The sequence below is a fragment of the Rutidosis leptorrhynchoides genome, chromosome 5 (assembly GCF_046630445.1).
Source record: "Rutidosis leptorrhynchoides isolate AG116_Rl617_1_P2 chromosome 5, CSIRO_AGI_Rlap_v1, whole genome shotgun sequence".
Taxonomy (NCBI): Eukaryota; Viridiplantae; Streptophyta; class Magnoliopsida; order Asterales; family Asteraceae; genus Rutidosis; species Rutidosis leptorrhynchoides.
In genome coordinates this window covers 176929417-176944055 of record NC_092337.1, presented here as the reverse complement: position 1 = coordinate 176944055, position 14639 = coordinate 176929417, and the positions used below count along the sequence as shown (strand labels likewise).

Sequence of the window (14639 nt, the reverse complement as noted above, 5' to 3'; positions counted from 1 at the left end):
TCCATACGGTATAGTGACTAGCAAATTCGAGTTAGTTCACTTGATGATCGACTAGCCTTATAGGTATAGTCTAGAGATGTGTGTTGACTTGGGTTGACTGTGTATAGTTAACCGAGTATATGGTGACGAGACCATAATGCAAATTTTACGATTGGCGAAATTGACAAGGCGTGTCAATATATTAGCTAGTGATACGATGTCCGTTAGCGATCGAATGTGACGTGGTGAGTGATGTTGATTGATCTCACCTTTGATAACCAAGATGGCGATTGGTGATTATGTGGTGAGTGTTGCACACTCTTGGCGGCCACTTTTCAGTTATTTGTGTGTGAACGTGGTATGCCGTTCGAGAAGCATTTTCGTGGACCACGTACGAGTGTGAGTAAAGTCACGGGTGTTGACTAGTTTTGAAGTTTATTGATAACCGTGTCAATGGTTAAGATAAGTGCGAGTTAGGGTATAATACTTGGTGTTTCCAAAGATCTCCTTGAAGATAAATGAAAGGATGTTAGGTCCGTTATGTGGCCTAAATAGTTGAGACTAGCGGTCGAGGCTAGTGTGATGCGATCGTTGAACCATGAAGTTCGTTCGTTCGTTTGATTTCGAGACGTTAGATGAAGTGTTGCATCAAGTGTGAATCCCGAAAGGGTTGAGTTTTGAAATCTTGATGGCATTGACGGGAGTTGCATAACACGGCGATAGGTGCCTTCCTTATACCTACAAGTGTAATGTTGACTCTGATGGTGATTGTTTTGTACTTGGGTGTCGATGAGAAACCCGAGGGTATGATGACGTTTGGTGATGGCGTTTAGCGGACGCCAAAGATTAGACTTAGTTGAGAAGTCAAGGTTTGAATGCCTCAAGAGTTGTTTGTGAGGAGATGATGAAATTGACCAACGTTGTGACCGGTCATTTCTAATCCGGAAGGTTAAAATTCCGCGAGATACGATGATCTTGGCGTTGATTTTACAGGACTAAGGACCCTAAGTGGGGGAGTTAGCTACCGGAGATTTCGGTACAATCCCTATATAGTGAACGTGATCGTGCGGGCTAGCGGAAGTCGACCCGATGGAGAATGATCATGAAGTGTGAAGTGTTGAATCGACTACTGAGTTTCGTGTTGTGAATGCCATGTGTGAGAATAATGGCAACGTGTTTGATTGAAGAGTCGATGTTTGTGTGATTGAGCAGCAAGTGTTGCTTAAGTTGAGAATGAAGACTCTGAAAGCCTTCGGAAAAGTCCCGAGTTAGACCTTGAAGCAGTTGGTGAAGGTTTTAATGGCGAAAATCGTCGGCGAGTTGTGCCATCTTTAGACGATTATGTGATGAGTAGTGAAGGACCGGATGCTCGGCGTCAAGGCGAGCGGTCACAGTTGATGTCTAACTTCTAAGTGTGGGTACGGATCACTAGGACGTGATCGAAATAAGTGGGGGAGAGTTGTAAGACCCGTTTATTCGTACGATGTATATATGTAGAGCAAGTACGACGTATAACGAATATATATATATATATATATATATATATATATATATATATATATATATATATATATATATATACTGGTTGACTAGTTCCGGATTTCGCAATTTTAAAGGGAAAGTGAGGGCGTTTTGGTCTTTTCACGTATGGGGCAGATTTAAGCCCCAATTCTGGTCCACTCATTCTTTATCTCATTTTCTTTTCTCTTTTCTTTCTAATTTCTCTCCCAAAACATAAAACCCTCCTAGATTCAAAGTGTAAATCAGGTGTGAGGATTCGTGATTCGATCTTTGGAGCTAGAAGAAACGTTGTTCTCCTCGTTCTTAGCTACAAGTTGATACTAGCGGTAAGCTCTAACTCCGAATTTCGTTTTCGTGTTCATTATCTAAATTTAGGGCTTTTGATTGTATGTTCATAGATGGAACCCCACTACTTGTTAATGGAAGATGATAACTAGGATTCGGATTTATAAGTGATGAAGGCGGGTTTTGAGTTTGGTGAGCGAGTTTAAACATGTGAGACTTGCAAAGAGTGAATAATCACTAGTATTAGTGATTATTGATGTATTGGAAACCATTTGAGTTCGATTGGTTGACTAATTTTGAATAGAGTCAAAATTAGGGTTTGATGATGATTGTGGCCCGATTGTCGTGTTAGTTGAGTTTATAAACTTAAAATGAGTTAAGTTAAAGTATAAACTTGTGTTGGTGGCGTTTTGAAGTCAAAACTTGTAAATGTGAGAATTTGACTTTGTTAAGGGTCAAAATGGGTTTTGGGCGAATATGCGGACTAGTGTGTGTTTAATGGCTAAATGTGGTGTCTTTGGGTATTTCGGGCACGCGGGATTTGGTCTTGTTGGCTTCGGACCTTCGAGTAGCTTTAAAAGTGCAAAAGGGTGTAATTTGCACTTGCTGTTCATTTGGGCGGGTCGAAAGTCCAAATGAGTTTGTATTGATGATTATGCGATAAATGGAATATGTACGTTCCATTGGCGAGTTACGGGATTAGATTGCACTTCATCGAGGCGTTTAAGGTGAGTGTAAATTTACTATACGTGTATGTATGCATAGGATGGGTGCGTGTGTGTAGGGTGACCCTTGCTCGGGTTTACTCTATGTTTGTGCGGGAGAATGGACCCCTTTTGTGCTTCGAGTCCATGTGATACGCTTATGCGTTTTGGGTTACTAACCTTGATGTTGTGATTGGCTAGCATATTGAATAAACCCTTCGGCGATGGGTTTTGCTAAAATTTGTCGTGGAGGTGATTCGGGTAGTGAATCGCGTGATGTTCGGATTCACTAAGGCACGTGAGGTTCGGCCAACCCTATTGTGATGTTTGACTAAGGTATGAGTCGCGTGATGTTCGGATTCATAAAGGCGCGTGAAGTTTGGCCATCCTTAATAGTCAAGTTGTTTGAAGGTAGTGAGTCGCGTGAAGTTCGGATTCACTAAGGCGTGTGAAGTTCGGCCAACCTTCATGTGGTTTAGGTTAAGGGGTTAACCTTATTGATGTTGTTGATTATATTTATTGTATATGCGTATATACTTATTGTTGTGTTGTAGCTAATCTTGTGGCGTTAGCTTGGTGATTACGTAGCGTGTAGCTACTTCGTGTATGTGCTCTTTTGTAGCTTTGTTTACCATGCGGAGGTGGTATGTGTTTACTTTTGTGCTTGGTGATGCGTAGTCATTTTATGCATATGTATGTGTATAGTATCTTTACATTCACTAAGCATTAGCTTACCCTCTCGTTGTAGATATTTTTATAGGTTCGCGTGATGGCGGCTCGGGTAAGCGTGGGGATTAGAGATCTTGACTAGGTTGCTTTAGAAGATCTTGCTTTTGGACATGATTTAGGATTAGGTAGCGTAGTTCCAATCACCATGCTCGGTTTTGTGTAAAAGTAACTAGTCGGGTCATGTGACTTATATCGGTTTAGTCAAATGGGTCATGAGTAATAACCGAGTTATGTTTTAACTAACGTATTATTGTATTCAGGAGTCTAAGTTATTATTGTATGTTTTTAAGTTCGTTGAACTTACCTTGATAACAAATACGTTTTGGAAATTGTGTAATGGGACCTAAAGTGTTATTTAATGTATATTAAAAAAAAGAAAAACTTTTATGGGCCGAAAATCGACGGGTTGGGTCATTACACATTGATGCGCCTAATATGAACTGAATGCACAAAAAAAATAATGTTGACCATCAAAAGTCATAGTATCCCCCTAGTCAATATGTTATTAAGGTAAAATTCATATGTATACAAAATAATGGAAGTACTAATTAGCAAATAAGTAGAGATGTACAAAGATATCACAAAAAAGTATGCATGTTCATTATTCTAAATCAAAGTAAATCATAGAAAACCCATATTCGAAACATGTTCCCACTTCCAAACCAAATGAAATATCGCAAACACATAATCTCAAATCCAAATAAGCCTTAAAAATAACTAAAAAACAAAGATGCATAGAAAATGATCATCTTCATAAGATTACTCGACTATCTCATTATCTTCAGCACTCCCGATGTCATCCATCCTTGGAATCTTCAAGGATGCAATGCCCTTCATTGCTTTTGAGGAGCCCGAAGTTCCTGGGTCATCAGGATCTACTACTGGTGATTCACTTTTTCTCTTCACTGAGTTTGAGGACGGAGTCCAATCAGCACCATCAAATGATTTGGATGCGGGAATCTACAAACTAAAATAGCATATTTAAGTTAATAAGAATAAGAAAATTAACCAAAGCTATAACCTATATTTGGTAAGTCATTTTGTACGGGTCTCTAAATTAAGTTCATTAACACAATCAGGTATACACATTAATGTTATTTTAAATCATTAGTTGAAGTACAGTTCTGAAATGTACTTGATGAAATAAATAGACAAATGCCACAATTACTTTTTCAGGTGGTGTTACTGTCAAGTCAACTTTATCAGTATCCTGAGCCATTTTGCTTGCCAACTCTTTACCAATTTCAGAAAAAACTGATGGATCCTCGGTCACCTTATCAATGGCCATAAGTTCATTGACCAAGTATCAGCTCACTGAGTGACCATAAGTTCATTGACCAAGATTCAGCTCAGTCATATACCTAATTATGCTTTTGGTTCTTGTTCTATATGAAACCTAAAATTACAGTAACAATTATCTATATATGTAACAAAGAGTCTAGTCTTCATCGGAATGGATACACCAATTTGCCTACTTGAAATCGTGCATCAAAAGCAATGATGGTGTGAGTCCACATTTTTGCTAAACTATTCTGAAATACATCACAAATGAAAAATAAAAGTAGAAGTATCAAAGTACACAAATTGGGTTATGGTTGTAACTGGGTTCAACATAAATAAGGTATCGTTTTATTATGTATCACATATCACAATGATTTGGGTTCGACCAACAAACCCTTTTAGGTACACTGATACACTGAATCATGTCCATGTCTCAGACATCATCATAATTTTCTTAGTACAATTTGGATTCATGGACAACTTTAAGCATCAATTAAGGTTGATGATTAAATTAAAGATGAGCTGGCAATACAACACTGAAAAACACTACTTTAGGTTATGTAATACCTTTTGTTGCAGTAATCCTGACACTTTCACACCATTTTTCGAAGTCCATTGTTTCTGCAAAAAAAAGGCAGTCATTCACTTAAGACATTCCATGAATAGCTTTTCAAATCTTGAAAAGTTGTCTACTCTTTATGGTTAAACCGGTCCTTCTGACTATAAAAATATGTATATGATGTCCATCATTAAATATGTGATAGATAAGAAACACAGTTACAGAACTAGCCAGAATGTTATTAGTTAAAAAGGTACTATGCATTTCAGAATATCAAATATACACCGTAATTAAAATGGTACTAAGCCCCTCATTTTTGCAAAGATCTATTTCTTTTATATATTTTACCTAAAGGGTGATTAAACTAATATTAAATTTATATCTAAGCAACGAATGCAATTTGAAAAAACAAAAATTAAAATAGAAAAAGAAACTATAATAAACTCATGTCATGCAAATGTATTGAAAAAAAAGATCCTCGCAATCATATAAATTTCAAGATTGCAGTCTCGAAGTAACATAAAAATTGTATGTTTGCTAGACACTAAATATACAAAGAATTGTAAACAACATTACCACACAAGACAAACGTCCTAGAATTTGATTACAAAACCAAACATACCTTCGGAGATTAATGGCCCAATGTTGGTAGTGTGAACAAAATCAGCAGTCTGTGCAGCATGTACTACTGGTTTTGATAGTTTATATTTTATTTACACTACTTGCCATTGGATGAAAATAAAAAACACATAAACATATACGTAGGTGCAGCCACAAAGTACATGAGCAAAAAAAGAAATCCTTAATGTACAATGCTGAAACCTGCAAATATCCGAAACTCCCTAAAAAAATAGAAACCAAGCATGCTTACAAAGCCAAAAAAACCAATAAGCATAACACTTTAAATAATATAAAGAAAGTAAAAAACATAAAAGTAAACAAAAACATGCGAATAAAAAACAGATATTACGTATTTCAACATGGGAAAAAAGAAAAATGAAATTGTTTCGGTAGTTCTTTGTAGCAAGCAAGAAAATAGCAGAGATATACCGTTAATGTGAAGGAAGAAGATGATCCCTTTTATTGAAAATAATGAGAAGTTTAACCTCCCGTATTTTTTTTTCATTAAAGGCTGTTAGATTTGAGGGTAGTTTTGTCATCAAATGAAAAAAATGAAGGAGAGCGACAAATGTTGAGTGATCAAATAATCTAAAGGTTGTTATTGAAAGATATCTTTTAATCCAATGGTCCTCTTTACTCCATTTATTATATATAATATAGATATAGATAGATATAGATATAGATATAGATAGATAAAACAAGCCAACAAGGTTTACTTGTTCACAAAGGAAATTATGTTATATTTATAATAGTGTGTAAGATCATTATAAATACCCTTTTGAAAACATATATATACACTTGTTATTCCTCTGTTTATGCGGAAACAGATACACAAATATGTCGTCTCCAAGTCTCCCCCATATGCCAACTCCGTCGTCGTTACTATCAGCATACGCATCGATGTCAACATCAATCATGCTCTTTCGTACAATGTTTAACCAGCTCTTCCCAAAAGAACTCCAACGTTACGTTATTGACGCTGTTCGACTCTATTGGAAACCTAAATCATCAAAACTAACACTTGTTTTTGAAGAAAAAGATGGCATGACCACCAACCATATGTTTGATGCCGCTGAATCATTTCTTTGTAGCAGAAACAACCCTGATTCTGATCGTCTTAGGTAACTCGCTATATTCACTTTTTTCTATAAACTATATATTGTGTACGTACATAATAATAATTGATATTATCTAGGTATGTTACACGTTTACAAATTAAAAGTGGAAAAAAAAAAAAAAAAAGTATATCTCTACAGACCACTAACCACAGGTAATGGGATCTATTTGATCTCACAATCAGTTTCTCCCTTGGTCTAAAAAACGATTTCCTAAAAAAAGTTATATCTATAGTAATCGATAAATGTCAGTTTATCTTTATAGTCACGGTAAGTTAAACTAAATTTCATTGATAAATAAAATGACTGAAGGAAAATAGGGTAAATTAGAAATTGTATTGGGAATTTTCAGTTTTATTGGAAATGCACAATTATTTTGGAATTTTTTTAGTACACAGTGAGTAAACAAAAATAACTACAATGTTTGATGGCGGAAACACACAGAGCTTAAAAGTTTTGAAATCTATAAAAAGATTATATTGGTTTAATGATCACAGGATCACGAAATCGGCTAAAGAAAAACACATAAACATCAAGTTTGATGAATCAGAAGAGATAGTAGATTCATTTGAAGGAATTTCAGTTACATGGAGGTACTTCCGTCAACCGTCGCAACAAAAGCAGGGAGGAAACGATGGCGATGAATACGGTAATTATGGTCACAAGATCGTTTCGAGTGGCGGCTCGCCAGAGAAAAAGTACATCGAGCTGAAATTCGATAAAAAGTACAAAGACATTATAATAAGTTCTTACTTGCCGTTAATAATAAAAAAGTCACAAGATCTCGAGAAGGAAAAGAAGGTAGTGAAGCTATATAACTTACGATCCTATACAGGAGAGCCAGGTGGATTTGAGGAATCGGTGAATTTGGATCATCCGTCCACGTTTGACACATTAGCGATGGATCCGAAGATGAAAAAGGCGATAATTGATGATTTGGAGTTGTTTTTAAGGAGACGGGATTTTTATAAAAGAGTTGGGAAGGCGTGGAAGAGGGGGTATTTGTTGTACGGTCCACCTGGGACAGGAAAATCGAGTTTGATTGCTGCGATAGCGAATTACTTGAAGTTTGATATTTATGATTTACAGTTGATGAATGTTGGAGGTGATTCGTATTTAAAGAAATTGATGTTGAGAACATCGAATCGGTCGATACTTGTGATTGAAGATATTGATTGTAGCATTCAGTTGCCTGATCGGAAAGGAATTGTTCCGTCTAGATTTCCGGATTTTAGACAGGTTCGTGATCCCCAGGTTTGTTTTGATTGATACTCCGTGATGTTCCCTTTTTGTTTTGTTTGATTATCCATTTTTTTGGTCGTCTGATAGTCAATTTTGCAAGGACAAATAATTCATTTTCAAGGTCAAATATACAGTAAATTTTTTTCCCCACAACGAACCTTCCTAGAAATTGCATAATCGAAAATTGATTTGAAAAGACCAGGTGCATCCCACTTCATTTCCGCCAATCGTCTAAGCACCGTAGAATTAATCTTATTGTAAAATTGTTTGTATTCTAGGACCTTCAATCAGTAAATGATCTTTGGTCTGTGTCGTTACTGACTAAATCGTCATTTTGTATATTTACAAAGCAGAACACTTGTTAAAAATCTATTATTATCCTGGCTTAAATTTGATTCATATGTTAATTAAAAATTATGTTATTTGTGTTCTTTTATATTTATCTTATTAGTTTTCATGGTAAAATGAAATGAAACACCTACAAAATCATTTTTAAGGGTGGTTTACAAAAATGGATAAACTTTCTGATAAGTATTAAAACACCTACAAAATCAATTTTAAGGGTGGTTTACAAAAACAGATGAACTTTCTGATAAGTATTGAAACACCTACAAAATCATTTTTAATGGTGGTTTACAAAAATAGATAAACTTTTTGATACACTTACAAAATCATTTTTAATGATGGTTTATTAAAATAGATAAAACTTTCTGGCGTATAGACAAACTTCGCTAGCGTTCAGAGATGAATAATCCCCCAAATAGTATTCGAACATGCCAACAAGAGGGGTATCAAATGATTTTATTGGGTTGATGAGTTATGATGATAATTATTATGATTATGATGTTTACCTTTGTATATACATATACACAATAAACTTTTAAAATTATTATCATTATATTGTATTTTCTATTTATTTTATAGTTTTACTTCTTAACTTTTTTCTATCTCTATGTCTTACGCACAAAAACTAAATGTATAAAATAGATTAATAGACGTGAATAGTTAATTTGAGACAGTCCATCAAAATACCGAACAATTAATATGAGACGGATAGAGTATTAAATACGGAGTAATAATTAAAATTGTAATGACTTCATAAATATCATTATCATGATGTATTTGTTTCACTTAATTGTTCTTTGTAGTTCTCTTTGTCGGGGCTTTTGAACTTCATAGATGGGTTATGGTCATGTTGTGGGGATGAACGTATCATAATATTTACGACAAACCATAAAGAAAGACTTGATCCAGCTTTGCTTCGACCAGGACGAATGGACGTACACATTCACATGTCATACTTGACCGTTGATGGATTCAATATATTAGCGGCTAACTACCTAAACATTCATGATCACCATTGGCGATTTTGTGAAATTAAAGAGTTGATCAAATGTAAGAAGGTCACGCCGGCTGAGGTGGCAGAGGAACTCATGAAGTCTGATAATGTGGAGGTTGTGTTAGATGGGCTTGTTAACTTTTTAAAACGTAAGAAGGTGGAAGAAGATGAAATTATAGATGGGATCGAAGGGGATGAAGGAGATGATGATAATCAAGTCCCAGAAGCTAAAAAGTCAAAAATAATAGCTTGATTCAAGATATGTATCAACTTAGATGTATGGTTACCAATTATAAGGGATCTTACTGTGTTAACTAACCGTTGAGTTTAAATGAAAAAAAAAAATATTATATGTAAATGTTAATGACAAAATGCTTTATATTTTTTTTTCAAAATGAAGTGTTATGTTAATAAAATGTCAAGCCTCTTCCATTTGACATTTGCAATCCAGATTACCATCTTTGTAGTCTGGTTCACCCTTTGGGGCTTAATGGCCTAATCACAAACCATATTTAGGGATGACACTAGCAAGGGGAAAGGGTACGAATCACTTATATATGCGACCCTCCCATCGAAGATCGCCTACCCATCAACGGATTAGTGTTTCGCCTTTGCCCGTGTTCCGTGCACATGCATTCCAAGATAGCCCAGTGGTTTAGGCACATGACAACCTTGCAAGAGGTCTCAAGTTGGTGACCATGGAAGTAATTAATGTGTTATTGAATATATGTATTCGAGGAGAGGGTATACCCGTGAGTTTCTCAAAATGGGAATCACGGATTCACGAATCAGAGTTTACCTGTCGCGGAAATTATATATTCATGACCTGCTTGCGACCCGTCAAGGAGTACAAAATTTTACTCGACCCGTATCCACCGGTAAACTTGCTTGAATTTACTAGAGTTTTTTTTTCCATCCATCATCCCTAACCATATTAACTTTAATGCTAACCTTGAACTAGGGATGTGGATGGATCGGATATGGATCGGGTGATGTCGTATCCATATCCATATCCATTTAGTTTTGTTCATCCATATTCATATCCATTTAATTTTAGTTCATCCATCCATTCCATATCCACTAGATTAAGTGGCTTAATGGATATCCGCTGGATGTTAAAAAAAAATGTTATAATATTTCCTATATGCGATGAAAACAAAAACGTAGTTAGTAAATATAAATATAAACATGACATAATTACAAATTATTCACAAGAATGTGTAATATTTATCGAATATAGAACTCAATTTGTTGAATTTACTATTTACGTAGATTACGAAAAATTAAATATATAATTTTTATGTTTATTTAATTATATATATGTGTTTTATTGTCATATATCATAATTATTTTATTATAAAGTTGAAATCAAAATATAAATCTAACGTTAATGCATTTTTAATAGTAAATATGTAAGCATATATCAATATTTATGTATTTGTATGTACTTCGGGTTTTAATGGATATATCTATAGATGAAACATTTCATCTATGTCCATATCCATATCCATATCCATTTAGATTCATTTATATCCGTATCCATATCTATTTAGATTCATCCATATTCATCCATATACATCACGAAGCGAGTTGATCGGATTGATATCCATGAGATCGGGTGGTCATTGTCATCCCTACCTTGAACTAGGGATGGCAATGGATCGGATATGGATCGGGTGATGCCATATTCATATCCATATTCATTTAGTTTTTGTTCATCCATATCCATATACATATCCATTTAGTTTCAGGTCATCCGTCCATATCCATATCCAGTGTGACGACCCGGAAATTTCTGATCAAATTTAAATTTAATCTTTATATGTTTCAGATACGATAAGCAAAGTATGTCAAACTTAATCTCAAAATTTTTGAACTATTCTTCATGAAAGCATTTGACCTTGACTATTCCCGACGATTCACGAACAATTGTTTGTAAATAAATATGTATTTATAGATAAATATAAATATAAATAATACTTTGAAATTTAAAATATAATTTAAACATTAGAATTAATTATGTAAAATATGATACAGAATAATTAAGTAAAATTTGAAATGAATCTATATAAACATATATGATCTTTATGTATAATTATTTTTATATGTATATTGTAGTAAATAATCAAGATATGTTATTATATATAGTAGATAGTTGCTAAATATTACATATTTAATAATATATAAACATATTGAAATTTCTTACAAGTTAAAATATAATTGTTATTACTATTTTCATTATTAACATTAATACCAGTAATATTAATATTATTAATTTAATACATATAGATATGAGATTTGATATGTGTGATTTGTTATATCAACATTTTTATTATTGTTATCATTATTAATATTAACAATAACATTATTATTAGTATTAATATTATTATCATTATGATTAGTAATATAAGAGTTATTAAAAATTACCATTATTATGGCTACTATTAAAAATTAACATTTTTTTATATATAATTATTAAAATTATTATCAAAAGTATAATTTTTATCATTATTATTTTTGTTATCATTACTATCATTTTTATAGATATTATTATTATTATTATGAATATTACTTATTAATATTAATTATAAAATTTATGAATGCATTGATTAAAAACTAGGTAATTTTATCTAAAAATATTTTTATTATTAAAATTAACATATTATTAATTGTATTATTAATATTATTATAATATATAATATATAGATATAAAAATGGAAACATGTAACATGTTATAACTAGTATTATTATTAAGTATTTTAATTAAGAATCATTATTATTTTTATTAATGTTATCATTATTATTATTATTATTATTATAAAAATAATACAATTTATTATCATTAATAATACTATTATTATCCTTTTTATAATTATATCAAAATTGTTACTACTATGATTAAAATTAATATAATTATTAATATTATTAGTATTATTATTAATTAATAATATTATGTTATTACTAATAGTAGACAATCGGATATATATGCATAATAGCTGTATTACTTTATATCACTATCTTCTTTTTTTTTTTCTTTTCTTCCTTCCTTCATTTACTTCTCTACTCGTGATTTCTGGTCGACTTCCATCATCACTATCAAGCATCGTTCACTCAATAATTGTTGCTGTATCAATCTTCCACTGGTATGATAAGTAATCTCTACTGCTGTTAATAGAAAAATAATACAGAAAATAAAATTTTATGCTCGGTTCTTATATTCACGATTTGTTTTGACAAGAAGCTCAAAAGTTAATCAATCACCAAAAAGTAAAAATGCAGTGTTCATTAGATTCATCATGTGAATCTATATGTAAATTTTCTAGTCCTGATTCGATGAATTGAATTCGAATTATTGAGTCAAAACAGTCGAAGAAAAAGTCAAACGGGTTGTTTTCTTGAGAAATTCACATTCCAGATGAGATATTAGGATCAATTGATGATTAAGAAAGTTTATAAGAGTGATTTAAAACCTGTTTCATGTTATAAATATAGGCTAAAAACGTCCAGAATTCACAAATCAAAGTTTGGGTTACATGTGTTCTTCGCGTAACGTTTTTTGTAATAAAAAAATCTTTTTTTTTTGTCTGTTAATAAGAATTAATCGTTACTGGTTAATTCCATTTTCAATTGAAGAATCAGAATTATGTAATTGATTAAGTTACTGTGACTAGTTGCTGTGGATGATCTAATGGGTAACGAAGAAGAAGAACATGGTGATTGAAAATATTGAATATATATTTAAACCACAGTATAGAAAAATCAGAAATGATAAGGTTAGAGGAATGGTTAGCAAGTTGGTATGGGAAGGGGAGGTCACGGGTTCGAGTCCCTGGAGTTGCAGTATTTTTTTTTAGGCCGAATTCCTTGAGGTAGTATGTCATTTCCTTACTATTTTATTTATTATTATTATTATTATTATTATTATTATTATTATTATTATTATTATTATTATTATTATTATTATTATTATTATTATTATTATTATTACTTATTAACATTAATTATTATTATTAGTATTATTAACATGATTATTATTGTTATGATTATGATTATTATTACTATTATTATTAATAATGTTATTATTAATATTGTTACTATTAATTTTTTTTATTAACACTAAATATTATAGATTTTAATTATTATTATTACTAATAAGTATTAATTATCCCTTATCATTGTTATTATTATGATTATAGTTATAATTAAGAATATTGTTAAAATTATTATTATTGATTATTATTATCATTATTAATAATTATTGTTGCTATGATATAAATTAGTATTATTACTGATACTAATTATACAACTATTATTATCACAAATATTATTGATATTATTAATACTATTATTATTACTAGTTATTATTATTATGATTAGTATTAAAATTATTAGTATTATTATTAACATTATTACTGATAAAAGTTACCATTTATTATTACTAACACAATTGAAAATTAACAATTATGATTATCACTATTATTATCATTATTATTACTATTATTATCATTATCAGTAATATTATTAAGTAATATTATTATTAATATTATCATTAGTATTATTAAAAGTAATACTAATATTATAAATATTACCATTTTAGTATAATTAACAAAATTATGATTAAGATTACTATTATAAGTATCTTCATTTTTATTATTATTATATATATTTTTTTTAACATTATTAGTATTATAATCATTTTTATTATTATTATCATTATTATTATTATATAAGTATTATTATTATTATTAGAATTATTATTATCATTAAGTGCATTTACTATTATTATTATTATAAGATAATACAACTTTTTATTTAATATTATTAATATTATTTTATCAAATAACTATTAGATATATAAAACTAAACTTAATACATATAACTTAACAATATTAATATTTTTATATATTTTATTAATATATTTAATTTATTAATGAAACATATAAGTTATTAATATAAAAATGACATCACTAATAAATATACATATATATATATATATATATATATATATATATATATATATATATATATATATATATATATATATATATATATATATATATATATATATATATATATATATAAATTTGCTCAATTACAATTATATGTGTTAATATATATATAACTGATATAGGTTCGTGAATCCGAGGCCAACCCTGCATTGTTCAGTTGTTCAATATAATCATATGTATTTTTACTACAAAATACATTAGGTGTGTTTCATTTGCACCCTTTTTAAATGCTTTTGCAATATATATTTTTTGGGA

General features: G+C 31.0%; 1 protein-coding gene and 1 long non-coding RNA gene across 3 annotated transcripts; one reads left to right on the top strand and one right to left on the bottom strand.

Moving 5' to 3' along the window:
• Window positions 1-3816: 3816 nt before the first annotated feature.
• On the bottom strand, window positions 3817-8139 carry LOC139850707 (uncharacterized). The gene is made up of 4 exons (XR_011760112.1): window positions 7618-8139; window positions 7382-7502; window positions 5067-5120; window positions 3817-4185 (listed from the first exon to the last, which is right to left on the bottom strand). It is a non-coding gene; the product is annotated as an uncharacterized lncRNA (long non-coding RNA).
• LOC139850706 (AAA-ATPase At3g50940-like) lies at window positions 6370-9737 on the top strand. 2 transcript variants are annotated; one of them, XM_071840262.1, is made up of 3 exons: window positions 6370-6800; window positions 7292-8048; window positions 9185-9737. In XM_071840262.1, the coding sequence occupies exons 1-3, from the start codon at window positions 6517-6519 to the stop codon at window positions 9626-9628; spliced, it is 1485 nt and encodes a 494-aa protein (XP_071696363.1). In that variant the 5' UTR covers window positions 6370-6516; the 3' UTR covers window positions 9629-9737. The 2 variants fall into 2 exon arrangements, with proteins under 2 accessions (XP_071696363.1, XP_071696364.1); XM_071840263.1 differs by having other exon boundaries at window positions 6371-6800; window positions 7292-8033.
• The last annotated feature ends 4902 nt before the right edge of the window (window positions 9738-14639 follow it).

Excerpts from the sequence above, each read along its gene's own strand:
- LOC139850706 (XM_071840262.1), top strand. The coding sequence starts at position 6,517 with ATGTCGTCTCCAAGTCTCCCCCATATGCCAACTCCGTCGTCGTTACTA. Across the intron at positions 6,801-7,291 it reads CCTGATTCTGATCGTCTTAG|GATCACGAAATCGGCTAAAG; the intron begins GTAACTCGCTAT and ends TAATGATCACAG. Across the intron at positions 8,049-9,184 it reads GACAGGTTCGTGATCCCCAG|TTCTCTTTGTCGGGGCTTTT; the intron begins GTTTGTTTTGAT and ends TGTTCTTTGTAG.